Source organism: Bufo bufo, chromosome 3, assembly GCF_905171765.1.
Source record: "Bufo bufo chromosome 3, aBufBuf1.1, whole genome shotgun sequence".
Lineage (NCBI taxonomy): Eukaryota > Metazoa > Chordata > Amphibia > Anura > Bufonidae > Bufo > Bufo bufo.
Window position 1 is genome coordinate 572,690,682 of NC_053391.1, and position 19,489 is coordinate 572,710,170.

At 43.6% G+C, this 19,489-nt stretch overlaps 1 protein-coding gene across 1 annotated transcript in view; it reads left to right on the forward strand.

The window, feature by feature from the left end:
• LRP1 (LDL receptor related protein 1) overlaps nucleotides 1-19,489 on the forward strand; it is a 297,752-nt gene that overhangs the window by 118,567 nt on the left and 159,696 nt on the right. The window contains exons 5-6 of the mRNA XM_040425719.1: nucleotides 1,473-1,601; nucleotides 4,702-4,965. Coding sequence (XP_040281653.1) covers nucleotides 1,473-1,601; nucleotides 4,702-4,965 — 393 coding nt within the window. The remainder of the gene's footprint in view (nucleotides 1-1,472; nucleotides 1,602-4,701; nucleotides 4,966-19,489) is intronic.

Below are 19,489 nucleotides of genomic sequence, written 5' to 3' on the forward strand. Positions count from 1 at the left end.
CTGATACCAGTGGTTTCATACAGGAAAAACTTTTAAATGCAAAGCAAATTGTGAAACAAATGTGACAAAATCAGTTACTCTTATGTGAGATACTTCCCAGTAAGGAACTAACCTAAAAGGGAATTGAAAAGGCACAGCGGTCATGTAACCGCCCAAGAAAGGGGTCAGATTTAAGCCTCATGTACACTACTGTATCTGTATTTCAGTCCGCAAATCACGGATCTCTCCTGTGAGCATTCCTCCTTTTTTCACTCTCCTCAGTAGATATGGGTGATCTCATACAGAATGGGACCTGCTCCATAATTTGTGGTATGGACATAGAGATGCAGATATCACAGTTGTGTGCATGAGGCCTTATGTTGGCTTATGAAAAGATAAAGAAATGTGTGTTAAAGACCTTCTATTAAATCTTAGTTTCTTTTAGAAGAGTTGTTATGTTTTTGCACGGTTCATTTAACTTCTGTCCCATGAATGCATTTTCTAGTTTTCTTTTTCCTCCATTTGATGACTCTAAAAAGGTGATGCCCTTATTGGCACCTTCCAGGACCCCCGACGATCAGCTGTTCGAGCAGGCAGCGGTGCTTTCCGTGCCGTACATTGTATAGCGGCTGTGCTTGGTGTTGCACTCGGGCCCTATTCACTTCTATGAGGCTGAACGCGGTACCAAGCACGGCCGCCATACAATCTACGGCGCTGCGGTGCTCACTGGAGCATTGGGGCCCTCTTAAACAGCTGATTGGTGGGGATCACGGGTGTCGGACCCCCACCGATCAGATACTGATGACCAATCCTGAGGATAGGTCATCAGTATGAAAATCCAGAAAAACCCCTTTAATAAATGTGGTATAAGGCACGTGCGCCAGAATTCTGAAAGTCCTCATTCACACTTGCGTGCTTAGGTCAGTGTGTCGCCTTGGGCTTCATAAGCCAAACCCAGAAGCTGAAATTAAAAACAGTAAAAGGACGATGTAGAGATGCGAGCCTCTATCATGTTTTGGATCCACTCCTGTTTTTTTCTTACAAACACTGATGGAAGATACACCAGTGTGAATCAGGTCTAAGGGCCGGGATGGAGAGGTTTCATATAGCTAATATAGAAAGGGAAGAGAAGCCGACTTTCCTATATACACAGACCCCCTAGACTCTATACCTGGCCAGCTATACTATTCCGGGTATTAACTCTATGGGAGCCAATATGGTAGGAAGTAGCTTTTATTTACATTTCCTATGCACATGTATATCCATCTTGTCTGTAGAAATCCATTATGTGGAAGCACGATAACTTTATAAATTATTTCTTTCTAGCTTTTTTTTTACAGGTATATGCAGCAATTATGTGTATTGCATCTGTCTTTTTTTTTTGTTTTTTTTTAATCATAAATAGTAGTATAGACACCTCTGAGGCTAGATTTACCACACATCAATGCTTCTTTTTTTAAGTTTGCATACTGACCTCTTTGCTCTTTCCACAGACTTTGATGAGTGCACGCTGTATGGGACATGCAGTCAGACATGCCAGAACACGGAAGGGTCTTACACCTGTGGATGTGTAGAGGGCTATCTGCTACAGCCTGACAACAAGTCCTGCAAAGCAAAGAACCGTAAGCATTAAGCTGTCTTAGGCTACTTTCACACCTGCGGCACTACGATCCGGCAGACAATGCCAGGAATCGGCCAGACACAAACCAAAGCATGCAGCGGTTTGTCTCTGGCTGATTCATGGCATTTTTGCCGGAATGCGGCCGAAGCTCTGCCGGACCCCATTATACAGCAACTGTCTCATGCGGCCTGCAGCAGTGTCTTGCCATGCCTGATGTCAGGAGCGGGAGAGAAACTGGACAAGCCCTTTAATATATATTATTAAACAATAGTTTAAACAGCATAATACAATACGAAGTTTACAGGTGATAAAGCAGAAATGTACCAAGTGTTCCCAAGTAGTAAAGTAGAAATAAAACCTGAAAATCTACCCCCCACGTTCCTCTTCCTCCCCCCCCATCCCTTTTTCTCACAGATGGCACACCGCCCACCCTCAAAGGGCCATATAAGTCGTACCTAATGGATAAGTGTTTTATACTGTACCCACCCAATGCACCAGCCATCTCTGATGTGACAAACCAAACTGTGTAGAGAAAAGTTGATAGCTCTTCAGTATCTGTTAGAAAGGGGCAAAGGAAAGGGCCCCTCTTTTTGAAGAAGGCTCTTGCAAGTGCTCAGCTTCCTTATTGGTCCATGTCTAAGCATACTTTGACTTGTGAGATGAGCTCAATTACTTGGAGGCGTACTTGTTTTCACCCAGTGAGTCATGTCTTGGCCACCAATAAGACAACATGAACAACCAGAGGAATGGGAGATCTAATCGGGCTGGAATGAAACAAAATTGTCTCCGGTTTCAGAGACGTATCAACATCCAATTTATCATATCGAATACGTTATATCACCTTCTCCCAGTACGCAACCATTGCTGAGCAGGCCTGAATGCCATGAGTCAAATCGGACTCTTGTTCATGACATTTGGGACAGCACATCAAGAGCCAGGATATCTTGAATGAGTCTAAACTGGGACTCTCGCAATACTTCTCCAGTGACCGATTCATGTCCTTCTACGATCTTTGCCGCTATTTCTGAATTCTAAAGATCCCTTTCCAACTGCTTCTCATTCGGAGGATCTATCAAGATATGATGGGAGATTTCCCCTCCAACATCTGAGAGGTCTCAGAGTCTGAGACAAAGAAACCTAACTAATTGATAATGCGCCAAAAAGTGTGCCTCCTCAAGAGTATATTTTTCACATAATTCTGGAAATGTACAGCACCTCTTCTCCTGAGGTCTTTGACAGTCAAAATCCCCCGCTCATGCCATGTTGTGAAAAGTTTATTGTGTGGGCCTGCTGAAATTCTGGGTGCCACTAAGGCGACAGGAATTTAGGCATAAGAAAATGCAGCTGGAATTTATGCCTTGTGGCTTTTCATGCCACTGTTGCATCTTTAACCAAACTGCTTTGAGTATTGGAGGTAGAGCAGAGTATCTTGTATCAAGTCAAGATTAGAAGAGTAATTAATTAGATCCTTTAAGTCAATCAAGGCAAAGTCTCAGTAGACTTACCAGGTTATAACTCTTGATGTCTGGGAAACCTATTCTCCCCCCCCATCCTCTCTCTGGGGCATCCGTTTAACTCAAGAGATCCTATATCTGCGAGTAGGCCAAAGTCCTGAAGGTATTAACATCTGAGTGCTTGAGTCGTACTGGAGTCATCTGTATCGGGTATAAAAGCTTACTGAAGCTCGCCATCTCCTCCAGATGGCATCTGCCTAACATGGGTATTAGGTGGTGCATATAGGTCTCTAGTTGGATCTTTCATATCTGGAAACCAGCACCTGGATCTGAATACTTTTTGTAAGTGCATGTAATTAAAAATGTATTATAGCTACTGAGCTATTCAATAAAATCTGTATAGCGCCACCGGCTGTTGGCTCTTTCTAATTTCTCTGTCCTGCTCACTGAGACTGCCACCAGCTGCAGCAGAAAGGGCACACCCCTGGGAGAGGAGAGATCTCATTGATCCAAATAGGAGCATAAGCGATGTATCCCAACATCTCCAAAACAGCTTAAAAATTGTAGACTATGAATTAACACATGTGGAATTATATACATAACAAACAAGTGTGAAACAACTGAAAATATGTCATATGTGAAGCTCATCAAGAGAATGCCAAGAGTGTGCAAAGCAGTAATCAAAGCAAAAGGTGGCTACTTTGAAGAACCTAGAATATGACATATTTTCAGTTGTTTCACACTTGTTTGTTATGTATATAATTCCACATGTGTTAATTCATAGTTTTGATGCCTTCATAGTCATGAAAATAAAGAAAACTCTTTGAATGAGAAGGTGTGTCCAAACTTTTGGTCTGTACTGTGTATGTGTGTGTATGTGTGTGTGTGTGTGTGTGTGTGTGTGTATATATATATATATATATATATATGTATATGTATATGTATATGTGGTCCCCCTAATTTAGGAGCCGATTGTAGTAATGGTTACCTTCATGTAGTTGCTGACTGAGTTGCGAGCACTCGTACCATGGAGGTGTATCACTTGCCTGTTTCTGTTGTCTGCTGGTATACCTCTTGAGTATGGGTGGTGGCGCTGTTTTGCTTCGGAGTGCGACGCGTTTCTGAACTATCGAGTACCCTGAGGAAGGAACTCGATAGTTTAGAAACGCGTCGGTGTTTTGGTCCAAGCAGGCATCCGTATCCAGTGTGACGTCACACAGAAGATTTTCTTCATCGGATTACTATCGCAGCTTCCCTCGCGCGCAAGAGTCACCGGCCGGGACTACGCAATTACACGCAATTGCGAAAGTATTTAGATCTAGGTGCTGGTTTGAAAAATTTTGATATTTTTGTGGGCCGACCCCTTTTAATAGTACTTTTGTTTATGCACCATGATATGGATGGTCATGTTATGGATTCAAGTCTATATGACGCCACCCTCCATCAGTACCCTGTTACAGAAGCACCGCATCCTACATTTCCATATGCTTGTATTAGTAAGTTCCAAGTTGACACAATGCAATTGATTTTCAGAGCTACATCTTGGCAGACATTTTGCAGTTCTGCCTTTGTGACTGTTTTAGATACTTCCAGGATGTTTTACAAATTAAAGCTATAAAAGTTTAAAATGTCAATTTTTTTTTATAGAGCCAGTAGAAAGACCTACAGTTCTACTTATTGCCAGCACACAAAACATCTTGGCCACATACTTGAATGGAGCACCGGTGCTAGGTATTAACCCAACCAGCACCAAGCAGACAACAGCGATGGACTTTAACTATGCTGAAGAGACCGTGTGCTGGATCAACATGGGGGACAGCCCGGCCCAAACAACATTGAACTGCGCCAAGATCCCGAACCTGAAGGGATTTACGGAGGAACGCACCATCAACATTTCACTAAGTCTTCACCGTAAGTTCATACAACTTGCTATCTTTATGCTTATGTTTTCTATCTTTATGCTTAAATTGACATCCACAGCTATGTGTTCTGTCATGGTCATGGTTTTGGTGTTTCTACTAAACTGTGGGTTCTTTCTTAGCCTCAAGATCAAGTAAAAGTTGAGTATATCAGGATGACCATTTAAAATTTTGGAACCCAACAAGTTGGGTTGGATTTTTGTCCCATTGGTGGTTCAACTACAGTAGAATTGAGAAGATACATGGTAAAGTTTGATGTAGGCATCCTAGAAGTAGGCTTCAGTACTTTTGCCCGCCTGGATCTGACTTCAGAATGAGTCCATGTAATGTTGCCTTCTTGGCACAAAGTGAAAATTTGCTTCTTATTGTCTGTACCCTATAAGGGAGTTCCATCGTTCTGTTGAAACAATACATTTGCTGTTTTTAAGTATAGAATATGAGTTATATACACTTTATAGGGTTGTATTATGAAGACAACTACATTCTCAATGGGAAATGTCTGGTCTGGCTTTTGTAACCCACGGCTATCATCTGTTCATCCTGAGGGAAACATTATTGCCAAATATTTAAGCTGGAGGTCAAATGGACAGGGTTTTGAGACAACCCCTTTAGTGAATTCCATTAATTGTGGCTTATAAAAGGCAGCACTAAAAGAACTCCATCTTAAATTTATAATATTCATGTGCTGAAAGTTTGGTCTTCATGCTTGAGATCTGTTGTGCTGTAGCTGTGTAGGCATGGTTTATGCTCGTATGTTCTGTACATGGGCTTCATTATATGCAGTTTTTCAGTAGAATTTATAGCCACGTGCATAAGTAATAAATAAGCACACGTCTATAAAGCCGTGGTCCTCAGGATCTCAGCTTGGGCACTACACTTTCAAGCTTATGTTTTCTTCAAAGAGTCAGCAGTTTTAGTTCTCTATGACATTAGTGTAGAAGACTGGACCCTCAATAATAACTATTCTGAACCTTCTCATTACTAATAGGCCATTTCTAGTGCCTAAGGGCCGATTCAGGCGGCCGTAGTTTTTGTCCATGGGGTGGCCTTTGCGCACATGAACAACACACCGACCCCTAGAAGTAAATGTTGCTATACACACCTCATTACTTTGGTCAGTGTCTCACAGAACATGGACCTCAAGACCAGTGGAGCCTATTGTCCATGTCCTATATGGACTCATTGCCATATTGAAAATTGTCTGCCTGTTGCGGCCACACCATGGACATATTTTAAAATTGCGATCTGAATCGAGCCTTGCTTAGATGTTCTTTTACATTTTATTAGACTTTTGTATTGCACATTCTATTATGCTGGGGCACCCCATCTTCTCATACATTTATATCCTATATGATAAGGACTATTTTCATACTTTAGTTATTTCTGAAGGCCGAGATTAGAGAGCGGAGTGCGCTGTCGGGCTCTCCAGCTGTGCTTCCTGTGAGAGCGTTTAAATGCCAGTTTGGATGTGTCATTGGCCTGCGTGCTACTGGCAGAATAAAGAGACAATCTGTACAGACAGCAGCCGAAGACTTAGGCGATGATTTCAACTGAAGCTTAGTCATTTAGAGTACATTTCAGTGCTTTACACATGAACCCAGCCAAAACCGAGTATGGCAGGACTTTTAGAAGAGAGCCATGTCACCGCTGTCTGTGCTCAGAGCTATCTGGAAGAATGGAGGTTGATATGACAAGCCTGGGTCTGACATGTTCTCCCTTTGGGGCACTTAATCGTAAAATTCACATGCACTTTGGGCTAGAATCGATGTTTGGTCTTCTACTTACTTTCTAAAATACGTTTTAATATTCTCGTTTATGTTGTATTAGATCCGTGCGGTTCCAGCACTAAGGAGTAATGTGCTTTAATCCGCGCTTCTAATGTAGCCAGCTAACATGGTTCACTGTATCCTACAGCTCACTGCTATATTCTTTCACATACGCTGTTTTAATTTTTATTTCTTCAGACATCTAGTCTTTAAAGAGGAGCTGTCCCCCCCCCCCCCTTTAGTAACTGCTTGCATTCCCCATGTAATAATAATTCTGAAACATCTATTCTTATGGCTCTATGGTGTGCCATTCCTTCATTATCCCTTCTAGAAGTTATGAATGAATTGATAGACTTCAATGAAGGTCTGGATGGGTTTTACTATTTGGGGGGTGTGTCCCTGCACTGGCAGCACCGATTGGATAATTTCAGCCTGTGCGGGGACACATCTCCAACTGTTAAGACCCATCTGGACCTTCAGTGAAGTCTATCAGCTCATTCATAAATTCAAGAAGGGATAATGAATATGACACAATATAGAGTCTAGAATAGACTCTTCCAGCAGGAATAATAAAGGACGATATGCTTAGTCGTCAGAATAGATACTTCAGAATTGTTATTACATGGGGAATGCAAGTAGTTACTAAAACGGACACATCTGGAGAGGAGACAGTTCCTCTTTAAGACACTGATAACGGTCTACAGAGTTCTCAGAGCTGTAGATAAGAAGGATCATTGGATCTGACAGTTTTTGGGACTTCCAAAGAGTAATCTCTTGGCTTTTCCAAAGCCAGAAATGGCTAATTACAGGATACAGTATTTTGCTGTAGGCGGGTTGCCACATGCCAGAAGAGGTCTGCAGAATGCTTACTTCGGCTCACACCTATTCCCAATAGAACAGGTGCAGATGTTTCCATTATACCTGATCTGAGTAGGCTTCACTGCTGGTTTTGGCTCACAATAACTGAGCAGATAACTGAAGTGTGAACTAGGCCTCATCTCCCCTCGAAACAAAGTATTGGGCATGTTGAACATCCGCATACCTGACCAAGTTTTCCCCTGATGTATGCTAACCCATACACGTCAGATGTTTGGCCTGCGTAAGTCTAATCTTCCTCCTCTCTAGCCATGTTACAGGTATTAATCCATCCTATGGGATCATAGGTCGCAGTGTACACACACACACACACACACACACACACAGCTAAAGACAATAACACCAATTTATTGCCATAAATGCCGTGACCTCTTTTATTTCAGACATTTTACCATCCAAACATATAACATTGAGGATAAGCCGTTAGCGAGCTCTCCAGTCATCGCTGTGACGGCTCGGCTCAGGACTTGCTGCGGTTTTTATTAAAACCACAGTGCACCCTATCTGTCGTTTTTTTGTGACGCTCCATTCTGCCCCCTGCCTCTTGTTTTTCTTATTCTGCGCATATAACCGGAATGAGCACTGGTTTTACAGAGACGTCGACGGTATCTCACCATACAATAATTGTGAGCAAGGAGCAGTTCGCTGTATCCCGGGCGTCAAATGTAATTTAATTTTCAATTACCGTTGTTGTTCTTTTAATTAAAAGATTAAGCGTTATCCTCAGCAGAAAACATTGCGCTTGGAGCTTTTTATACGCGCGGTGCTTGGTATTTACGAGTAAACTTCATGCTCAAAACACAAGTAGGGAGTTTTTTTTTTTTTTGCTCACAGTTGTCTCCTCTGCGCAACTGTGGCCTCATTGACAAGGCTGTGTACAGTAATGATCCCCAACCTGTGGTCCTTCAGCATTAGGGCTCTTTCACACTTGCGTTCTTGTCTTCCGGCATAGAGTTCCGTCGTCGGGGCTCTATGCCGGAAGAATCCTGATCAGGATTATCCTAATGCATTCTGAATGGAGAGAAATCCGTTCAGGATGCATCAGGATGTCTTCAGTTCCGGAACGGAACGTTTTTTGGCCGGAGAAAATACCGCAGCATGCTGCGCTTTTTGCTCCGGCCAAAAATCCGGAACACTTGCCGCAAGGCCGGATCCGGAATTAATGCCCATTGAAAGGCATTGATCCGGATCCGGCCTTAAGCTAAACGTCGTTTCGGCGCATTGCCGGACCCGACATTTAGCTTTTTCTGAATGGTTACCATGGCTGCCGGGACGCTAAAGTCCTGACAGCCATGGTAAAGTGTAGCGGGGAGCGGGGGAGCAGTATACTTACCGTCCGTGCGGCTCCCCGGGCGCTCCAGAGTGACGTCAGGGCGCCCCAAGCGCATGGATCATGTGATCGCATGGATCACGTCATCCATGCGCATGGGGCGCCCTGACGTCATTCTGGAGCGCCCCGGGAGCCGCACGGACTGTAAGTATACTGCTCCCCCGATCCCCGCTCCTACTATGGCAACCAGGACTTTAATAGCGTCCTGGGTGCCATAATAACACTGAACGCATTTGAAAGACGGTTCCGTCTTCAAATGCTTTCAGTACACTTGCGTTTTTCCGGATCCGGCGTGTAATTCCGGCAAGTGGAGTACACGCCGGATCCGGACAACGCAAGTGTGAAAGAGGCCTCAGCCGGCGGCGCCACACTCTTACCGCTGTGTGGTGCTCTGTTTAATACTGTTATTTGGCAATGCTTTCTGTTGAATTTGAACATTCTGGATGAAAATGGAGGCATCTGGAGGCGCAGTAGAGTGCTCCTGAATCTCTGTAGAAAGCCTAGTACAGCTTTGAAGCTGTAGGACAGCTATATGTCTGATGTGGGGAAGGAGCATTCCTAGGAACGCTGGTTCCTCATGATTGGCCTTTGTAAAAGAGCAACTGATCACCCCATGGATAATGCCCACTGATGTTGATCACCTAAATCAGGGATGCCCAACCTGCAGCCCTCCAGCTGTTGTAAAACTACAACTCCCACCATGCCCTGCTGTAGGCATGCTGGGTAGTTTTGCAACAGCTGGAGGGCTGCAGGTTGGGCATCCCTGACCTAAATAATCATTTCTGGACAGAAGATTGTGCTACCCAGGAACAATGATTCTCCATGAGGACAAATGATCACAGTGGCGATTGTTCATCCCCATACAGTTGAGATTATTGCTGCATGTCAGTGCAGCTCCCACCTCCTCTGATGAGCAGGCATTTATAATTGCCTGCTGAATAGACCCATTTACAGGGACCTTTGTCTAAACTTTACCCTATTTTAAGGTTGTATTCTCATCTCCAAAAACACACATTTATTACATTACTCCGGATCACATAAGTGAACAAAAACTCCTTAAAATATTTGCACACAGTAGTTATAGGTTTATGAAGAAGGCTTGATTTTACATAAAATGCTACATATAATCACTTCCGTAGCAAAATATATATATATATATATATATATATATATATATATATAAAATTATTTTTGTTTTGTTTTTGTTATGCAGTTGTTTGCATTTTATTCAGTATTACCTGCTCTCGATCTGCGTAAGTATTCACATAATTCCCCCTAGCCCATTATGGTGCTAAACTCCAGGAATTTAGCCAGGATTTTCAAATCGGATTCTTTCCGGGATAAAATTCTCCAACGCTCTGGGACATAAAGGGTTTTCTTTGTGAAGCAGGCACGCTCTGTACAATAAATCTGCTTACTGAAGCCAGCACAGTTAAGGAACAGCTTAAAAGTTTGAGGGATGCTAATTACTTACCGACCACTTCTCCTCAAAGTTCAACCAGTTTTTGTGTGTGTGCAGGATTATTGTAGTGGGGACGTGACCTCCATTGTGGCGGTGTGATGTTGTCATTGTGCTGTGTGCTTATGGTGTAGAAGTTGCCATATTGTATAAATTGTATTGTATTTTCACTTCTCATGAACGATGCACTTTTGAGCAGTTGTTTATTTGCAGCTCGACCAGAAGAGTTGCTGTCAGTTACCATGTCTCTCTTATAGGCTGCCCAAAATCGGGGGTTTACTATAACTCTTATGTCTATGCAATATTGCGTGCTTTCCGTTCCGGCACGTTGGATTGTCCAGGCCTGATGTATTAAATATTACATTACTGTAATCGGTCCGTTTTGTTTCATCCCTCTGTGGGGGAACGGGGGGCTGGAGGAATTCTTCAAAATTACAGATTTTGGTTATTGGTCACGAAATGGCATCTATATGGTGTCTCACCTTTTTTATTTAGGTCGCTTTAAATCACTTTCGGAATTTTGGTTTTAATGATTGTTCACCATTAGATGTATTTATGTATGCACGTTTGAAACATGTTTTTGAAGCCTCTAGGAATAGGGGTCGTATTTTTCCACGAGAGAATATATTTTTTGATTATTGTGACGCCCAGAAGGATGAGAAGGTGAAGTTATCTAGATTATATGCTAAACTCCGAACGGCACTGGCAACTGTAACACCTTTTAAAAGCCCAAGCAAATGGGAGGAAGAGTTGAATTGCCCTCCATTACAGTGGTCCACTATATATAGGAACGTGAGAAAGGCGACAGTTTCCAGTGCACATAGATTAATTCAGTTTAAGATCCTCCATAGACTGTATTATACGCCCAATGCCCAAGGAAAATTTCCCCAAAATAGGGGTCGGGACTGTTGCTGCCCTAAATGTGGATACGTTAATGCTAACTTTGTCCATTTGCTTTGGAGTTGCAATAAAATAAGAAAATATTGGGATGAGGTTTTCTCCGCTTTACAAAAGGAGTGTTCAATGAACTATAACCCGGGGATCTCGATAGTGATCTTTGGAGACTATGGTTCAGAAATGGAAGTCCCCCCCCAGGTTAGACGGATTTGGATGAGAGGATTGATGGTAGCGAAAGCTATATTGGTGAAGTACTGGGGTTCTGTCTCCCAGCCCTCTTCAAGGGAGTGGGATCTATACCTTCAACAAATCAAAATTTACGAGGATATTGAAAGGAAGCGGAGAGTAGCACGCAGAGCCACGTAGATATCTCTAATGTATTTATTGTATGTTGTACTTGAATGAACTGAGGGAAACGACAACCAATGGGGGGGGGGGGGGGATATAAGGATATTTATCACTGTTATATTGTATACACTGATTTGTTCTAAATTGGTCTATGTACTAATTTTATGATTCTCTAAAATAAAAATAAAAAATTAATAAAAAAAAAATATTACATTACTGGAAATTTACTGATGTGTCACTGAAGCTGGTGTCCTAACCATCACAAGCTAGGGAGATCAGGACAATGGAGGGGGTGCTGGTTGTTGACCCTGGATTCTTAACGGGAAAGCAGAGGAGCTGCTGTGATGGAAATTGTCTTTAATGCAAATTTCCCACATAAAACATTAAAGGGCATCTGTCAGCAGATTTCTCCCTATGACACTGACTGACCTGTTACATGTGCACTTGGCAGCTGAGGGCATCTGTTTTGGTCCCATGTTCATATGTGTTCACATTGCTGAGAAAAAGTCTTAATATATGCAAATGAGCCTCTAGGAGCAACGGGGATGTTGCCATTACACCTAGAGGCTCTGCTCTCTCTGCAACTGCTACGCCCTCTGCGCTTTGATTGACAGGACCAGGCGTGACGACGCTTTCAGTTGCAGAAAGAGCTGAGCCTCTAGGTGTAAGGACAATGCCCCCATTGCTCTTAAATCCTCATTTGCTTATATTAAAACTATCAATTGACCGATTATCGGTTTTACTGATATTATCGGCTGATATTCAGGATTTTGACAGTTATCGGTATCGGCATCTATTTTGCCGATATTCCGATAACGTATGGGGAACACAGATCGCGCTGCTCTCAGCGCTCTGTGTTCCCCCAGCAGCACAGGGGAGAAGGAAGCAGTGTCTGCCTCCCCCTGTGATGCCGCTGCCGCCAATGAAGAGACAGATGAGGAGGGGAGGGGAGGGGCTGTGGCCACTGCTCCACCAATGATGTTAACTTACTCATTCATTCAAATTGAACAGGAGGTGGGAGCTGGCTGCAGAATCACATAGCCGGCTCCCGACCTCTGAGCGGTAGCTGCGATCCGGATCATAGAGGTCGGGAGCCGGCTATGTGATTCTGCAGCCAGCTCCCGCCTCCTGTATATGAATAAATGAGAGATTTATGTTCATTGGTGGCGCAGTGCGCCCCCCCACCCCTGTATTAAAAACATTGGTGGCACAGTGCGCCCCCCACCACCACCCCAGTATTAAAAACATTGGTGGCGCAGTGCGCCCCCCCACCCCGCCATTAATCATTGGTGGCAGTGGCCACAGGGTTCCCCTCTCCCCTCCTCCTCCGATCGGAGCCCCAGTGTAAGCCTGGGGCTCCTGATCAGTTACCATGGCAGCCAGGACGCTGTTGAAGCCCGGGCTGCCATGCTAAGCTCCATGCTGCTGTGTGCGCAAAGCACAGAGCAGCAGGGACAGTGTGAGATTCTATTCACCCTGATAGATCTCTATCAGGGTGAATAGGACAAGGGTTCTAGTCCCTAAGGTGGCTAAAAGTTAGTAAAAAAAAATAAAACAACACCAAAATATTAAGTATAAATGAAAAAAAAAGATTTACAAAAAAAAAACTACACATTAACAATAAACATATTCATTTTCAGCAGATTTGTGTAGGATTTTCTTTTTTCCAAAAATGAAAATTCACAGAATATCGGTATAAATTATCGGCTATCGACCTGAAAGTTCACAAATTATCGGTATCGGTTGATCCCTAATTAAAACTTCATTTTTCTCAGCAATGTGGACACATATGAACAGGAGACCAACACAGATCCCTTCCGCTGCCAAGCGCACATTCAACAGGTCAGCCAGTTTCATAGGGACAAACCTGCTGGCAGATGCCCTTTAATGTCATAGGCACAGGATATGCTATAAATGACTGTCATGTGGCATTCCTTCACAGGTTGCTGCTGAGGCCATTGATGACCGGCAGCGGTGGTGACCTGCATTTTAAAGGACATGGCACACTTCTGTTCCCAGGGCCCTCTGACCTTTTGGCTCCCAGTCCCGGAGAGCCTCTTTGAAAAGACTTGAAATATGATTTAGGGATGTCAGCCACACCAGAGATGTCCATCTGTAGCTGGTACTGTTTAGAAGTTCATGGTCCTCATCAGTACAGAGTAGTACGTTGTCAAACGTCCCATTCATGTGAATGTAGGATCTGGCCTACCGTACATTCTGGTGGAGCCACAAAGACTTGTGGTCGTTTCACTGTTCCCTCTGTACGGTCTCCGATTCCAGTCAGTGTATTTCTATAAAATGTCTATATTGCTTTACAGGCAAGTAGGGCAGGCTGTCCAAGAGAGTCAACAGAGTTCTCCCGAGAAGTTGATATTCGGGTCATTCTTCGAGGTGGCCTCTTTATGTCCTGTATAAAGGCCGTTCAGTGTCCGTGGATTACATTTAATGCTCTCATTTCCGTCCTAGACTATGTTTGTTTGCATAGATTGAGTCCGTTATCTTTAATATTCCTGTCCTGGCAGACACCTAATTATGGAAGTAATTACAAACTTCTTGGACTCCGTCCACGTTGCTGAAATCTGTTTGTAAGAACCGTGCTCTTGTTTTCTACCTTTAGACCCCATAATCTGTCTTTAACAGAAAAGCGGCTTAACAGTGAAACTGAAAACCTTAAGGCGAGCGCCGTCTATTAAGCCCAAGGAAGGGGAATGCAGCCCTGAAGGTCGTGGCATGCTTTTGGGCTGGTGACCCATATTTCCAAGCTTTTTATTAGTGAATGTCAGTTTTTTTTTAGGTCATACTGTTTGGTTTCTGGTACGTGTTATGGGAATGTCTGTCTGTGTGGAAGTGTGACCCCAGATGTCCGGGGAGAGAAAAGAACATGTTGCATAAAGTCCATGTGACTGTCTTACTGCCTGAACCACGGCGTTCGGACATCATGTTCTTGGCTTCAGTTCCTACTGGGCAGGTTGTCTCCCTATGGTTTTCCCTGGGAGTGTTTATGCTGATTACATCCGAGCAGGACTGTCGGACATCGCTTATGGTATCACAAGTTAAGACGAACGCCACAGAAAGTGATGATAGTCTCAAGTCTGTGAGATGTACCCCTAGTGCATACCAATTCTTTCCAGCTCCCCGTGTGTTAGTGCCAGGGATAGCAAAGGGCATCAAAAATCATACTGAAAAAAAGACATCACCAAGCTTATAAGGATACTGTTCTCTTATCAAGATGTTTCTTTATCTGTATTCGGAAAGGTGGGGGGACACGATAAATAGATATTGTGCAAAAGGCAGGTGTGGGAAAATGCAGCAGAGTGAGAATGCGTTCAGAAATAGAAGTGATATTTTTTTTCAGTGAATGAACAAAAGATAACTCTAAATCAGATCAATATTTAGTGTGAACGCCCTTTACCTTCAAAACAGCATTGATTCTTCTAGGTACACTTACACACAGTATTTGAAGGAACTCGGCAGGGAGGTTGTTCCAAACATCTTCTGTGGATGTAGGCTTGCACAAATCCTTCTACAGTCCTGATCAAAAGTTTAAGACCACTTGAAAAATGGCAAAAAAATCATATTTTACATTGTTGGATCTTAACAAGGTTCCAAGTAGAGCTTCAACATGCAACAAGAAGAAATGAGAGTGAGACAAAACATTTTTTGAGCATTCAATTAATTGAAAATAACGATTAAACTGAAACAGGCAGTTTTTTAGCTGATCCAAATTTTAGGACCACATGCCTTTTAAAAGGTCAAATCTGTGCAAAGATGTGGATTCATTGTCATTTTCTGTCAGGTAGTCACACGTGATGGCAAAGGCAAAAAACTCTCCCTTTTTGAACGTGGTCGGGTTGTTGAACTGCATAAGCAGGGACTCTCACAGTGCGCCATCACTGCTGAGGTGGGACGCAGTAAGACAGTCATTCGGAATTTCTTAAATGATCCTGAGGGTTATGGAACAAAAAAGTTAAGTGGAAGACCCAAAAAAATGTCATCAGCACTGAGCCGGAGGATCCAATTGGCTGTCCGTCAAGACACTGGACGATCCTCGACCCAAATTAAGGCCCTTACTGGTGCTGACTGCAGCCCCATAACCATTAGACAGCATCTGAGACTGAAGGACTTCAAAAACAAAAAACGTCTTCAAAGACCTCGTCTCCTTGAACGCCACAGAACTGCTAGTTTGGACTTTGCAAGAGAGCACCAAACATGGGACATTCAAAGGTGGAAGAAAGTTTTATTTTCTGATGAGAAAAAATTTAACCTTGATGGTCCTGATGGTTTCCAACGTTACTGGCATGACAAGCAGATCCCACCTGAGATGTTTTCTACGCGCCACAGTGGAGGGGGCGCCATAATGGTCTGGGGTGCTTTTTCCGTCAGTGGAACAATGGAGTGGAGCTTCAGGAAGGTCAGGGGCGTCAAACGGCCGCTGGCTATGTCCAGATGTTGCAGAGAGCATTCCTCATGACTGAGGGCCCTCGTCTGTGTGGTAACGACTGGGTTTTTCAACAGGACAGCGCTACAGTACACAATGCCCGCAGGGCAAGGGACTTCTTCCAGGAGAATAACATCACTCTTTTGGCCCATCCTGCATGTTCCCCTGATCTAAATCCAATTGAGAACCTTTGGGGATGGATGGCAAGGGAAGTTTCCAAAAATGGACAACAGTTCCAGACAGTAGATGGCCTTTGTGCGGCCGTCTTCACCACTTGGAGAAATGTTTGCACTCACCTCATGCAAACGCTTGCATCAAGCATGCCGAAACAAATTTTTGAAGTGATCAACAATAACGGCGGAGCTACTCATTACTGAGTTCATGTTTGGAAGTTGGATTTCTGTTTTGGGGGGGTTTAGTTTTTTTTTTTGGAGGTGTGGTCCTAAACTTTTGATCAGCTGAAAAACAGCCTGTTTCAGTTTATTCGTTGTTTTCATTAAATTGAATGCTCAAAAAATGTTTTGTCTCACTCTCATTTCTTCTTGTTGCATGTTGAAGCTCTACTTGGAACCTTGTTAAGATCCAGCCATGCTAAATATGATTTTTTGCCATTTTTCAAGTGGTCTTAAACTTTTGATCAGGACTGTATCTTTTCATGTAATCCTAGACAGATTTGATGTTGAGATCAGATCTCTGTGGATGCCATATCATCACTTCCAGGACTCCTTCAGGTCCTATCCATATGACCGCATCAATTCATTTCAGTGGGGCCTCGAAAATATGGACAGCACACCGTATGCTGTCCGCATCCGTATGTCCGTTCCACAGTCCCCCAATAAAAGATAGAACATGTCCTATTCTTGTCCATTATGCGGACAAGAAGAGGCATTGTTACAGTGGATCCGCAAAAAAAGGATGTCACACCGATGTCATCCGTATTTTTTGCAGACAGCAAAAATACATACGGTCGTGTGAATGAATCTTTACACTGAAGATAGACTGTATGTTTGGGCTTGTTATCCTGATGCAGAATATTTTGGATCCAATCAGATGCTGAAGTTAAAGACTTTCATATCTGTATTCAGTCTCTCTGATTGAATGACTGTTTGAAAACCGCCGCCTGCTAATCACTTGGCTTCCACATTTATGTACAGTACTTGGTACTGCTTGTCACTTATGGCCTTCCTGTAATCGCCTGCTTGATTTACACGCAGCGATCTCCTCCACAGTATGGAAACCCCAAACAGAATCCTTGTTTGCCTGCCGCACCAGAGATCTATTACCCAGCGAACAATTGTTTAGCTCATTCATCCGGTAAGCGGGCTGATTGTTAGTGAACGTACCTATGAACACTTGTTAGCGATAATCTGCCCGAATATCGGCCGGTTTAAAGGGGCCTTGAGACAGTTGTACAGTGCTGTACCGTCGGGCACTGCCCTCCACCATTCTCATGCATACTAATGAGATCATGTGCCATGTGGTGGCTCTTCCGGGTTAGAGGAAGGAATCCGTATGCTGATTTCTTGGGATTAGCGCCTGTAATCATTTATATATTCTTCGATGGGTTTATGATGGCAGAACTTCTGCCCAGAAGGGAGGACATGCCACTTTGCGGCTTGGCATGTTTGGGCTGCCAAGCATGCATCCTGTTTACCCCCTGTGCTCAGTACATAGGAAAATCTTGACAGATTTTGACCTGCTGATCTGATACGTCATGCAGAACAATTTTATAAGAGACTGATTTGGAAAGTTTTCTCACATCTCCCAACCTCTCGGCATTCCTGAGTCCACACCCAGGCATCAGCGAATGTCTAAATGTGGCTTATGTAAATGGGAGTTTTTTCCCCAGAACGAATGCACTAGTTATTCAGAAAGTTAAAATGGCCTAGGATTAGAAAAACTTGGCTGCCTTCTTCTAAGAAAAACGGCACCACCCCTGTCCCAAAGGTTGTGTGTGGTATCGCAGCTCAGTTCCACTGAAGTGAAAGGAAATGAGCTGCAATAAAACACGTAGCCCGTAAACTGGTGTGGTGCTGTTTTTGGAAAAAAGCAGCCATGTTTTTCTAGCCGTGCACAGCCCCTTTTAATGCTGTAGAATTTAGGTGTGAATTTGCCCTTTTATGCTGTAGTGCCATGGAGGGCTGTGGAAACATGGAGGAAGATGATGGGGACTATGGCTCCAGTCAAGGATAATGAAATATGTTCATAATCGCTGTGTAATTGGTCAAGTGATTGGATTCATTGGAAGTGAACTGTTAGCATACTGATCTGCTCACCATTATCTGTGCAATTATCAGTGATATAGAAGACAATACCGTTATCAGGCAAGGTTGACAAGCTGGTCTTGAGGCTCCCATACACATTAGTGTATTGGCAGCTAAACCTAACGAGAACGTGTATGTAGAGCTCCCGACTGATGTTGGGGAGAGAGGGATCGGGCAAACTTTTATTGCCTGATCCTTTTGTTCTGCCAGGAGATACGTCACCACCAGAGGTGTCGGACAGCGCTTTCTCCTCGCTCCTCACTGACAACACATACATGCTTAGCAGAACCAAGTGTGTATATGCATGGGGGTGTCGGATCTATGCAAGCCAAAGATGTCAATTTTGGTGGGATCGACCAATCATCTAATGTGTATAGAGGGCCTTCTGACTCTTACCTGATGGCAACAGTTCTGAGGAGGGAAGGGTCGGCCATGTTGGATATCAACATACCTGGTGTTTTTGTTTAGGGATGATAAGCTGTGGCCAGAGGTGTCTGGGAGCGACTTTCTCCCATTCACAGCCCATGCGTGCTCAGCAGAACATGGTCAAGTCATACTCTGGGACGGGTTAGTGGTGTCTTAGTTGCCAGCAGTCTGTAATAAAGGTCCATTTGGGTGTTACCAGTTGGGGTGGTAACACCCAACTAGACCCTCATTGCAAACTGGTAGTAGTTCAGTCATAACTGAAGAATGAATAGATGAATGGCACGTCGTAGAGTAATATTAAATGCTTCAGGATTGTTGTTACCTGGGGAATGTGAGTAGTTACTAAAACAGACATGGCGACAGCACCTCTTTAAATATTAGAGAGGTGATTGGATTTTCCCAGCTTGACTTGACTAACAGCTGCATCTCACCTTGAGACCGGTAGGACCACTGTCTGGTCCTCAGGCAATGTGTGAACTGAAATACATTGCATTAGCTTGAGATTTATTCTAACAATAAAGGGTCCCCTTTTTAATTACCAGAGCCTGGATTATGCCACTCACTGACCAGATGAGCTGACCAACCTCCAGCTTTGTCTCCACGGACATGAGGGCGCTCTCATTAGTCCTCCCAGAAGCATGTCAGTGCTGGTCTCCAAGGATTTCTACCCAACTGCTCTGTGTGTAGATTGGATATTATATTGGTGGATGTG